The sequence below is a fragment of the Balaenoptera physalus genome, assembly GCF_965194825.1.
Source record: "Balaenoptera physalus genome assembly, chromosome: 8".
Taxonomy (NCBI): domain Eukaryota; kingdom Metazoa; phylum Chordata; class Mammalia; order Artiodactyla; family Balaenopteridae; genus Balaenoptera; species Balaenoptera physalus.
This window is the reverse complement of record NC_138887.1, coordinates 107888348-107901878: the sequence shown is the minus strand read 5'-3', so window position 1 is coordinate 107901878 and position 13531 is coordinate 107888348. Positions and strand designations below refer to the sequence as shown.

Here is a 13531-nt window from a genome sequence, read left to right as displayed (position 1 = left end):
TAGATCTTGAGATTGGCCAGACCAGTGACTTTTAAATACATTTTTCTTTCTTGACAAACGAAAACTTACAAGGAAGCCACTAAGGAAAGTAGTTAAAGAGGACCTGCTCCAGTTGAAGCTGAGATAAGCGTGGGAGCTATGGGCACAGGGGGTGGCTTTCAACACACATTTTCAGGATCCTTTAACGCCTGGCAGCAGCCTTTGACCTCTTCCTGGAAACACCAGTGCTCTAAAAATCACTGCTTTAGCCCAACTTTACTTTTCTAATGAAAATCAGAAGGGATTTTTAAATGTGTGTGTGTATGAAGTTTTTGAGTCTTGGAGCTCATTCTTGACTCCAATTATGGTACTTTGGTAATAAACACCCCAAAATGAACCGAAGTACATAGAACAGCCACAAAACTGATAAACAAAAATAAAAACAAAGCCAAAAGGGTAACAAATGTACTATATTAAAGATATCCGGATGAACTGTTGAGTATGGAGGCTGCCCCTTTGGTGGTAATTTAGTGTTTTAGTCACGTTTATACAACATGCAGCCTTTTCCTCCCTCCCTGACCTTCCCTTGCTTCACTTCTGCAGACCAGTTAATAACTCTGTCTATCTTCCTCCCTCACAGCTCCCAGGATTAACTTATTTCATCTTTCTCCTTTTGAGGTCCACCCACTGTTTCTTGCTACTGTACACTCTATTCCAATCACATTCTGTCACTGAATGTATTATAAACATCATCTCCACATATTCACTTATTTGGACCTTTCTGCCTGAATTTCCCTTCCTTCCCTCTTTTCTTTATTTAGAAGACTTCAACTATTAAAAAAAAAAAAAAAAAGATAAAATATACCCAGCCCTCTACCTCACTCAACCTTGCTAAGCAAAATTATCACTTGAGCCTATGTACTGAGCTAGCACTATGTGTATAAACTTTTCATGATATTTACCATAGTGAATCATTTCTCTCCCTTTTCTCCCAGATAGAGAGAACTCTTTTAGGGGGAGGGCTGAATCATATTCTTTTATCATGTTCCCATGCCCAGCATACACCTGGCCCTTAGTAGGTGCTCTAAAAATCGGTGAATAGATGTCTAAAGAAAATGTCTTAAAATATCACATTTTTCCAGCAGGTGCCACCATGCCATGAAAATATTTCAGCCTGAAAGTTGCTTGTTTTTATTGAGTTACACAAAATTAAGCGAATGTCCTTCTTTATCCATCTAATTGATGATGCACTTAGTTAAAATCAAAGATGGAACACTGTTGAACTCATTTCTGGGGTGTGAGTAGAGTGTACCTGAGGTCATGCACACACGTGCTTGGGACACATTCTTTTCAAGCCTTAGTGTTTAAATAAGCTTAACAAGGTCAAAGTGAAGGTCTGATTTAGCAAAAGATTCCATTGTAAACATAATGGCTATTTATATGAGACTTTAGGAATCTAAGGCAATGACCAAACCATTTGAAAATAAATCAATATGAGGATTATGACTTGAAGAAGAGTTGGTGAAAATAAAGAAATGTGACCTATAAAAAGGAAAAAAATTACTTTTTCACAGAAATTTAGGCAGGTAGATCACAAAATATCTAGAAAAGTCTGATGATGTGTAATATATGATGCAGAAGCATTGCAAATCATTCACTGACTATTCCTGTATGTATGAAACTGCTTTAGATTCTGGTTGTTTCCAGCCCAATTTCTTCAGTGAATTTTATATCCCATGGTATAGACAAAGGGCTGAGACATCATTTTAGCATGAATATTAATTCCTCTGTTTGATACCATGTTTTGGCAATAATTTTTGCTGGCAAAAATTTTACTGAGTGGCAACTAAGTGCTGGGGCCCTATCCTAGGTACTTGAAATAAAGAGGGCAGTAGAATAGTTTCACCACACAAGAGGCATAACATGCAGTTGCAAAGTTAGATTTTTTTTTATTTCATACATGTTAAATGACATCAACAGTTTCCCTAATTCTCAACATGGAGTCTCTTTACTTCAGCGAACTCCAAAGAAATACTGGGGATGAAGGTCCTTGAGTTTATTTTAACTTTTTAAGAAGTCAAAAGGCTGAACAAATTTGTATCCTTAGAAAGCTGAACAAATCTTTAGTTGGCATTAAATCATATCTCTGTCTTTTTTGTTTTTTAAAATTTTTATCTTTTGATTTTAGATGATCTTAGACAGCTTAAAGTCTCATGCTTGTTATGTCTTAATAAAAAAGAAGTACTTCCTTTTAGTAAGTAATACGAGTGTAGGGGTGAATTAACTTTATTCAACAACTAATAATATATTTCTTGATATTCTGGGTTAGCTCTGTGTCTACATTTTGCATTTTCACAACAAATGTTTCTTGATATTCTGGGTTAGCTCTGTGTCTACATCTTGCATTTTCACAATAAACCTCTCAAGTTGTTGTTATAATCAAACCCACTTTGTAGATGTCAAAACAGTGGTTCAAATGGTTGTGATTTGCCCAAGAACATTCCAAAAATTATATGGTGGAGCTGAAGTTTAAGCCAAAGCTTCTGCCTTCAAATCCTATATTAGTCATTCCAAACAGATCACTAAGAGACAGATTCCAGCATTCTTGTTTTATGTTTACACGAGATGTTAATCATCTTTAAAAATTCTAGATCCTATTAAAATGCTAAAGGAAAGGAGAGCTCTCTTTTCCTTCTCATCAACGATTTCTCTATAGAAGTGACCAGGATTTAATAAATTAACACTTTTCCCCTGAGTTGGTTTCAGAAACCAACTTGGTTTCAGAAACTTTGAACTTCGTACTTATTAATGATTGAGATAACTCAACAATAATTTCCAGACAACAGACATCTAGGGTAGTCTTCAACTTAACCGTTAAACCCTATGAAATTAAATCTGCCAGAGCAAGTACAACACAAGATGGCAGTAGGAGGGGGTGAAAATAAGTAAATTATTCAAAAGAACTGAGCTGACTTAGCAAGGCTTATTCTGCCACTGTTTTATTTCCCTCCATGTGAAAAATAAGTCATGATCCTGACCACTTCCTTAAGGTCAATGCTCTTGCCTCTGTGCTCATCTAGCATCTGTTGGAGAGCAGGTAGGATTAAACCATATACAGATGCTTTTGCCTTTGCTTGATGCTAAGGACAAATAAACAATCAACTATGCAATTACCACAAGCAAGGGAAACTGTTATCTACACATGTTTAATTACTCAAGTTTTTACCACGGTACCAAGGCACCAGCATGCTACTTGGGCTTTTGGATAATTTGAGTCATCTCTTTTCTAAACTCCCTTACTCTCTTCTTTTAAATAACCATTTTTTCATTTGCTCTACCCAGAAAAATCTTAAGCTATCAAAATAGAAGCTTAAGCAGAATGGTAGGCAAAACAGGAGGGAAGGGAAAAGAGGTTGAGAAGATTCTCCAACTCACACCTATTGCTGATCACATACTTTACACATTTTCCCTGTACACATGGAATTGCATGCATTTTTCTTTAGAACATCTAAAAGCTGAAATTAACATTTTGCCCACTAATTAAGATTCCGAATTTTTCTGAATCAATAGGAGAAATAACATAGACTAGAGTGCACTTCCGTTCTACCAACTCTCCAACTCTCATCCCAATTCCTCTCTCCTTCCTTCCTCTCTGCTCCCACTATAGTTAAGATCACTTGTTTAATAGACCATTCTATGACTCAAAAGAAATTTTTGGTCAGCAAATTCTGGCCCATGTGGGATTTTTTTTTCTTGAAATTAAGTGAATTTAACTTGATTGAGAGAAAGCTTTTTGAAAATAATTATAAAAGTAAGAACTTAGCAATGTCAAACTAGAAATGCTGAGGTTAAAATAGCCAGCAATAGCACCTTTCTATTAATAACTCTGTGCGTGTGTGTTATTTATGGAAGAGTTCTTTCTCTTTCTGCCAAGTGGCCATGTTTCCTCAGTGACCTTTCTTTACCAGGCTCTGCAAGCATCTCTCCATTGCTTGGTCAGAAAGTTCTCTCAAGAGCTGTGCTTTCATGATGGAAATTTCTGAATTCTCATCTAATTCACAATCTAAATATTTCAGGTATTCGAAGGTAATTATGAAACATAAAGGTGTGTTCCAACTTGGAAAGAAATACGTTAAAATTTTAAAGTTCTGAATTTAAAAGTTAACTTACCCTTTAAGAAAGTTCAAATGAAAAGTTTCCGCCTCCAAAGTGGTTAGTCACTGAGAGTATGTTCTTGGACAGCCTTTGGAGATAACAACAGAAGACCTTCACCTTGGTTCACATTACACCTAATAATTGTAAATGATGCATGGCTAAGTGATGTATGTATAGTAGTGTAGATGCACCAGGGTACTCAACTCTGAGAAGACTTGCCAACCAGTACATCCAGACTGGCTTCTCATATAGTTCATGTCCAATGAGAGTCATAGGAAAAGTCTCAGCATCAGTAGGAACTTTTCTGTCTGACCATCAGTGAAGTATAGTTATAAAAATGTAGCATTAAGAGGAAGAACAAAACACCTAATTTTAGATTTTAGAAAGTAATGGAGATGCTGAGTAGCTATTTAGGATGTAAGATTTGTTGAAAGGACCAAATGACCAAAACACTAACTTTAATTGATAGATGAAATATGCTTCATCCATACAATGGAACCTAGAGTCATCAATTAAAAAAACACTAATAAGGGATAGCATTTCCAATGTCACAGAAAGGGGGAAAATTTCACGGACAAGGACATCATTTCATAGATGTGTTTGAATGAGGAAAAGCAAATTGCAGAATAGAGTGATCTCAATCCCTTATATGTGTGACGTTTTATTGTTTACATTCATGAGAATGTAAAATTATCTAAACAATCTATACAATCTATACTTCTGGAAGAAAAATTCTCAGAGTTAATGACCATACGTTATTACTGTCATTTTTATATGAAGTATAAAACACCATGAACATACCAGATAGAGATAAATGACTGCCAGGTGAGTTGCTGCAGCCAGTGACTTGGTGTAGCTTCAAGAAGTGGGCTGTCCTGGGGCTTGAACTGAGACTTCCCAAGTTTGCTTAGCAAGGCAATCATACTGACACTAGGCTGTCGCAAATGACTTCAAGTTCTAAGGGAGTCTTCATAATGTTATCCTGGGATTTTTATTCAAATTTCAAATTATGAGTAAGTGTAAACTCTTCATTCCATCCTAGAATTTAGAGGATTTTCAGCACATGTGAGTTTAGAAGTGTTTTTGCTATAGATCGAAGGTGTGCTAGCTCTTCTTCTGTTTTGGGCTTTACTCTTCAGTGGACCAATGAATAATAGAACTATGATGATAAGATAATCATGATCATGGAAACGATAAAAAAAATCTGAGATGTTGGTCATTATTGAGGCATCTGAAGATAACAGCAAACATATACTTGCACAGGTAATCCATTCATTGTGTCCATTCAGATTATCCACATGGGCTACAACACCACGGTTGTTTTTGGGAATTGTCAGGAGTTATAAGGATGACTATAGTTACTTAGGTTGACACCACCTTCTTCTGTTTCTCTGTTTATTCCTAGAATGCAGACTCAACAGTACCTGCAACAGCGTCGAAAATTTGCAGCTGCCTTCCTGGCATTTATTTTCATTTTAGCAGCTGTAGATACTGCTGAAGCAGGAAAGAAAGAGAAACCAGGTAAGCAATATGGTTATGAACACAAAACTCTTCATTGATTAACATCCATCTAATCCAACTACCTGATTTTTGTCTTTTCTCCTTCCCTCCCTCCCTCCTTTTCTTTCTTCCTTTCTTCCCACCTTCCTTCCTTCCAAGTATTTAGAGGAACCTAAGTGACATCCCCTCTGATTCCACCCCCCACTCTAAGTCCTGAAGTATAGGTGGTGATCATTAACTATTGACTGAAATAATAATGATCATATTAACAGCTACAACATTCAGAAAATTGACCAGCAATCAAGTGTTTTACTTATGTTGACACTCTTCCTTAAAAAGAGTCCTGCAAGCAAGTTTTGTTTTATCTCATATTTACAAAGGAGGAAACTGAAGCTTAGAGAGGATAAAGCACCTTTTCTGTGTCACTCCCAATGTCATAAGGAGGTTGTGGAGCTGAGAGTCTATTACATCTGTGGTCCACCACATTTAATTTATGCTATTCCATCTATAAGACAGAGAAAGGAACATTGACATGCATTGAAATGGCTAATCTGACAACTGTTACTTCTCAAAGAATATTTTCTCATTTTTTAGGTTTAACTGACTTTGATCATCTTCTCTTTTTCAGAAATGTTTGCTTCTAAAAGGAGATGTCAGTAAATCACTTAGCACAGTCCCTGGCACATAGTAAGAGTTAAATGAATATTAGTTCTAGCTCCTTAGGTCTCTTTCTCCATTCTCTTGGTCATTGGTTGATTCAACCATTCAGCTAACACCTATCGAGTTCCTACTCTTTACTGGATACTGAAGATAGAGGTTAAAAGCACAACCATGCAATTATGGAGCTCAGGAATTAACTTGGTTATATCTAGGAGTTAAAGAGTTTTCTGGACGTTGATTGTTTTTCCTTCCTCCCTTTCAGAAAAGAAAGTGAAGAAGTCCGACTGTGGAGAATGGCAGTGGAGTGTGTGTGTGCCCACCAGCGGGGACTGTGGGCTGGGCACCCGGGAGGGCACCCGGACCGGAGCTGAGTGTAAACAAACCATGAAGACCCAGAGATGTAAGATCCCCTGCAACTGGAAAAAGCAATTTGGAGGTAAATCCCACCCCTCCTGTCCTATTGATTTAATCTTCCACCCTGAGATAATTCTGTCATTCTTGCATCAAGCATCTTTTTGAGGTTGACTCTATTTATTATTTTAACAAGTTTATTTTATCAGATGCAAAATAACCAAGCATCTTGACTAACCCCAGGTCCCTCATTTTCAGTTCTACCAGAATTTGGGGCCAGACAGTTTTTGTGTCCTGGAGGGAGGGCTGTCCTGTGCATTGTAGGATATTTAACTGCAAATCTGACTTCTACCCACTAGTTTCTTGTGGCACTCCCCACCTCACCAAATGCAACAACTGAAAATATCTCCAGATATTGCTGCATGTTTCCTTTCGGTGGGCATGTCAGAACAGTCCCTGACTGAGGCCACTATCTTACCAAAATGGACAGAAAATATGCCCCTGATCCCTCCTAGCAGTGTTCTCTTCCCTTCTTCTATTTCTAGATTCCTTTGATCTCCCCTTCCTCTTTTCTTACTTATTCTCCTCCTCCTCCAGATCTCTTTCTGTTACTTCCAGGCCCTCTCTCTCTTTTGTTCCCTCCCCACTCTCCACACTGTTTCATAGATTTACTTACCAGATCCAGCAGGGCTGCTATGAGCCACTTTTCACAGATTTTCTCTCACTGACTATTGCCAGTTTCATGCTGACCTCATCTCCTTATTTGAGAAGGAATCTTTCACACTTCCAACTTTAAACCCACCATTGAACACCCAAATTGCCCGTTTTTTCACATTCTAGATTGTCTTTCTCAGCTATAGTGGGACACAATGCCCCAAATATTCTCACTGGTTTACAGAAATGTGCTTTGGCCTATTGATCAATGGAGAAGGATAATGAATATACGCACTATATCTTTTTCATTCTCTATAACCTTTGGGGTTATAGCTTTTCATGAATGGAGGTAAATTCTATAAAGGCATGGTGAAATTCAGATACATTTGATCTTAAATTGTATATGGGTACCCTAAAGGACTACACGCAAAATGTCTTAAAAAGTGTGTCTTAAAGGTCTTATGCCTAGAATATATAAAGAGCTCTCAAAACTAACAATCCAATTAGAAAGTGGGCAAAAGACATGAACAAACATTTTACTGAAGAGGATATATAGGTGGCAAATAAACACCTGAAAAGATGTTCAACAGCTTTTCTCCATTAGGAAAATAAAAATGAAAACCAAAGAGACATCACTATATACTACACACCTATCAGGATGGCTAAAATTAGAAATAACATCAATTGCTAGCGAGGATGCAGAGAAACTAGATCACTCATACATTGGTGATGGGAAGACAGAATAGTAGAGCCACACTGGAAAAGAGTATGGCAGTTTTTCACAAAACTGAACTTGTGTTTACCATACAATGCAGTGGTTTCACTCTTAGGCATTTATCCTAGAGAAATGGAAATTTATGATCTTATAAAAACCTATACATGAATGTATAAGCAGCTTTAGTGGTTACCAAAAGTTGGGAATGACCCAGATATCTTTCAACTGGTGAATGGTTAAACAAACTGGGGTACATCCATACCATGGAGGATTCCTCAACAATGAAAGGAACAGACTATTGATTAATACAACTTGGATGGACCTTCAGGAAATTTTGCTGAGCAAAACAAGCCAGTCTCAAAAGATTACATACTGTATGATTCCGTTTATATAACATTCGTAAAATGACACAATTACAGAGGTGGAGAACAGATTAGTAATTGCCAAGGGTTAAGGAGGTGGGAAAGGAAGACGGAAGCTAAGTTCTGACTGTAAAAGGATAACCCAAGGGACCCTTGTGTTAGAAGTTGTTTGAATACTAACGGTGGGGGTACTCACTCTTACCTACACATGTGATAAAGTCGCAGAGGACTAAATGTGCACACGTACATATACACAAATCAGTGCAGGTGAAACTGGGGACACCTAAATAACGTCTACGGACTGTGTCCACGTCAATTTCCTGGTGGTGCTATTGGACTATAGCTATGCAGGATATCACCACTGAGGGAAACTGGGTGCAGGGTATATGGGATCTATCTGTATTATTTCTTGCATGTGAACCTACAATTACCTCACTACAAAAAGTTAACAAAAGTGTCTATTTTCATGGCACTCCAAGAGGAACTCACAGATTTCTGTTTGGTCCTACCCTGCCTCTAGCGGAGTGCAAATACCAGTTCCAGGCCTGGGGAGAATGTGACCTGAACACGGCCTTGAAGACCAGAACTGGAAGCCTGAAGCGAGCCCTCCACAACGCCGACTGTCAGAAGACAGTCACCATCTCCAAGCCCTGTGGCAAACTGACTAAGCCCAAACCTCAAGGTAGGTTCCTGCCTTTGAACCATAATTTTAATCTGAGTGGATTGAGGGACTCAGGCAGGATCTTCAGATGTGCAAACTCAAATTTTCCAGAAGGAAATCTTGGGTGAATTACCTTTAGAAAGGGATTGAAAAAAGCTCATATACTGAGCATCACACAAGTACTTTTCAGCAGGCAGTTGATGAATTCAAATTGAAGTCCTCTGAGCAGCTGGGGGGACAGGAACAGTCTCCGTGCACGGATAAACAACTTAGCAAAACAGGCCAATTAAGACAGCTGCATGGTGACCATATATTTCAAGCCCTAAATCAGGACTACATCCTGACAAGTATGGACAAACTTAGAAAGATCAAGAGGCTGAAAATTAAAAATCAAGCCTCTCCTAGATTATCAACATATATAGTTTTCATGAAATCAGTTAAATTATTTTATATTTTTCCTTTTTCTACCACATAACTTGATAGGTTCTGTATTTCTAATATTTTTTTCAGAGCCTTTATATTTGTTTAGTTAGATTAGCTTACCAACTACATTTATCATGGAATTTCAGAATTACGTATAGCTCTTTCTATCCATTCCCAGAAAGTCAGACTCTGCTCTCATGTTGGAGAAAGTAAACCAAACCAAATATCACGGCCATGGTTTCATACAAATAGAATCCCAGCTGAGGGAAGACAAAGAGGTGTTAAACTCTTTCATTTCATTGTTGTATGGGCTGAGTTATTTCCCCCAAAATTCAAATGTTTAAGTCCTAACCCACAGCACCTCAGAATGTGACTGTATGTGGAGATAGAGCCTTTGAAGAGGAGATTAGAGTTAAATGAAGTCTTATGGGTGGGCCTATTCCAATATGACTGGCATATAAGAAGAGGAGATTAGGATACAGACAGACACACGAGGAAGATCATGGGAAGACACAGGGAGAAGACAGCCATCTACAAGCCAATGAGCAAGGCCTCAGAAGAAATCAGCCCTGCTGACATCTCGATTTTGGACTTCTAGCCTCCAGAACTGTGAGAAAATAAATTTTATTATTTAAGCCACGTACTCTTTGGTTCGGTGTATGGCAGCCCTAGCAAATGAATAATACAGTGGGCCTCAGTGAACTCTGCATTAAAATATCTCCTTGGCCTTTGCTCAGTTTTGATTCTAAAATGGACCTGAAAATTCATACTGGCTAGATTAATTATAAGGAGAAACTCAGAAAAATGAACATGAAATCCATAATAAATGAATATAAGAATATCCCCAGAAACTGGGGAGGATTGGCTGACTTGCCGCTGATGGTCAGGAAGGACCCCTTTCACAGGCCCCACTCTTTTAGCCTCTGATGAGGTGGTCCATAGAGATCGTTACCTCCAACTTGAGGATGGCCAGAAGCAGGGTGGGCCTGCAGGTGCATGTCTAGGATTCAGGCTGCTCTTTCCAGAGCATGGAAGTCTCTGCCGGTTGTAGTGAGTATTTGGAAGGCATGACGTGGGGCTAGGGTCAGTGCACTGAGTTCGTGTGCCAGCTGTACAAATGTCACTCATCTGGAGACAACTACACAGATCTAAAGGAAATCAGTGGCTTTATCTATTCAGTGAGACAGTCCCCAAACTGGAAGAACTAACAGATACAGTTTTCAAAGTAATTGATTTTTAACCTACTCAGAGAACCAAAATCTTCAGCATAAATATAGAGTGGGAAAAGAAAAGGGATTGAAGACGTCTCTATGTTCCAGTCCAGTGGTTCTCAACCTGGGCTGCACACACAATTTTCTATGGGAACTTATAAAAGTTCCAGTACCCTAGTATAACCCAGACCAACTAAATCAGCATCAGTCATTTTGAAAATTAAAATGTTCTTTAGGAGATTTCAGTATCAACTAAAATTGAGACTTACTGCTCTAGTGTGAAATTCATAGACACACACACACACACACACACACACACACACACACACATGCCATCCTTGTTCTCTCCTGTGGTGAGAGAAACTGCAGCTTAATGGATGGGGAGGAAAAAAATGGGATCGTGATTAAGTAGGTGGTGGATGATGGTGGGGCTGGGTGAATATGGAGAATGTTGAAAAGTTTGGAATATATCGGACAAAATGGGAACGTGATTAAAAAAGACTCCTCAGGATATCTGATAAATACATTAAGTGAGGCTCCTTTTTCATTGGACTGGTGAATAGTTCACCTTTTTACATTTCCCATTTAGTGATATGTAATGAAGGTTAAAAGTCTGATTCAGGCTTGAAAAATAGTGGTAAAAATATTTCAAGTGTGTAGACAGTCTGTAATTTTTTATGTCAAAAATTAAGGTAGATAATTAATTGAAAATGGAATTACCCTGAGGTCTGTATTTCACAACATTACCAGTTATGCATTTCGTAGGTCATTAAAATGTAATCTTCTTTTTGTACATAACATACCTTTGTTAAAACTAATCTTTTCCCTCTCAACAATGGAGGGTTCTATGAATCCTGTTTTGGCACCAGGAACTATGCACAAAGAATAATCTTATCCTATGAGTTGAGCTAGGGAGACATGTCAGATAGAAGATTTTCTTAATGGGATTCACTCACACTTTCCATGACATATGTTTCCTGGTTTAAGTAAAATGTAACAAGTGGCATGTGTGGGTTTCATATATATTTATACCATTTTTCTCAAATAATCATGAATGGATATTACAGCTTTCCCTGTGTGAACTTCTGCACTTAAGATAGCTCCTTTATTTCTGATCAATGGAAAAACAAGTAATAAGATGGAATCTCTATTATGATTAGTATTGTTCTGTTTCTAATCTCACGCCTTGCTTTAAGTGTTTTACATATATTATCTCATAAAAATTCCATATATCCTTGCAAGTAAATAGTGGTATGAAGGAAACTGAGGAACTCTGGTGAATTTATTCAATATTTGCCCAGGGTTACATCTCTAATAAATGACAGAGTCCACATTTGGTTGACTCTAAATTCATGTTCTCTTTTATACCCTGCGGATTTCTTACTTAATCTCATATGACTATAAGGTAACCTGCATGAGTTTATTTTCCTTTGAAATAGGAGAAGGTGAGGTTTGTAAAGCCCAATACTGATGTGCAGGATGACGCCCAAATGGAAGAAGACAATTTCTAGAACATTATTTCTAAAACTGTTATGAAAGACATCTCCCAGAACATAAGTTTCAGGAGGATGGGGACCTGGTCTATTTTGTTCTCCACTGTATCCCTTTTGCTTAGAACATGGAGCAGCACATAGTTAAGTGCTGAATAAATATTTGTAAAATAAATAAATGCTAAGAGAGGAGAAAAAGGTTTTGTACACTAGATCCACCAAAGACTGGTGGAAGCTGTAGTAAAGAAGTCATTTAAGCAAATTTTTCTCGAAGTTATACAATAATAAATTAGTTTCTTCCTTTATTCAGGAAAGAATAAGTCATCAATGCTCTCTCTTATTTTAGCTCAGGACATGAAAAAGACAGAGGGAGGTAGGGGACCCACTAATTTTGACTCGGGCACCGTCATAGGCACTCCTCATCATTTAATTTATTTTATTTTATTATTTTTTTAATTGGGATATAGTTGTTTTACAATATTGTGTTAGTTTCTACTGTACAGCGAAGTGGAGTTCTCTGTGCTATACAGCGGGTTCTCATTAGTTATCTATTTTATACGTCTTACTGCATATATGTCAATCCCAATCTCCCAACTCATCCCACCCCCCTTCCCCCCTTGGTGTCCATACATTTGTTCCTTACATCTGTGTCTCTATTTCTTCCTTGCAAACCAGTTCATCTGTACCATTTTTCTAGATTCCACATATATGCGTTAATATACGATATTTGTTTTTCTCTTTCTGACTTACTTCACTCTGAAGGCCAGTCTCGAGGTCCATCCATGTCTCTACAAATGACCCAATTTCGTTCCTTTTTACCTCATCATTTAATTTAACTTGAAGCTTAATTTAAGCTTCAAAGCAGCACTATGTAGTGCATTTTATTTATCCTACTTTATATATAAGAAAACACAGGCTCAGAGAGGTTAAGCAACTTGCCCGAGGTTTCACAGCTTGTAAGTGTTGAAACCAGGATTCAAATTCAAAGTCAGACTGACTCAGAAGACCCACTGCCTCTTCAATCGCACCGTGCTGCCACTAGGTTTTACACACTCATGAAACTCTGGTAGTATTAGATAAATCTCAATTCCTAGACTCATTACATGGTAGAGCTTCTGGGGACCTTGCCTGTGATTGATGGGACCCTCATGTAACAAATGAGGACAAAAAAAATCAGTGATTCATCCAAGTCCCTCTATTGTTGAGTAGCAGAATCAGTTCCAGGCTTTGTTCTCTTTTGACATCATTATTCTGCCTTTTTAAACCCCGTCACTGACCTTATAGCTAGAATGTACCTTTTTTTCCCACACACATTATTATCCTTCTCATGAAACACATCATCAGGTTCTGGGATTTTTTTGTCTGTTTTT

General features: G+C 37.9%; 1 protein-coding gene across 2 annotated transcripts in view; it reads left to right on the top strand.

Annotated features, from left to right (window-relative positions):
• Positions 1-13531, top strand: part of PTN (pleiotrophin) — a 97672-nt gene that overhangs the window by 67689 nt on the left and 16452 nt on the right. For both annotated transcript variants that reach the window (XM_082473156.1, XM_082473155.1), the window contains exons 2-4: positions 5540-5655; positions 6557-6730; positions 8897-9058. In XM_082473156.1, coding sequence (XP_082329282.1) covers positions 5541-5655; positions 6557-6730; positions 8897-9058 — 451 coding nt within the window. In that variant the 5' untranslated portion in view covers position 5540. The remainder of the gene's footprint in view (positions 1-5539; positions 5656-6556; positions 6731-8896; positions 9059-13531) is intronic.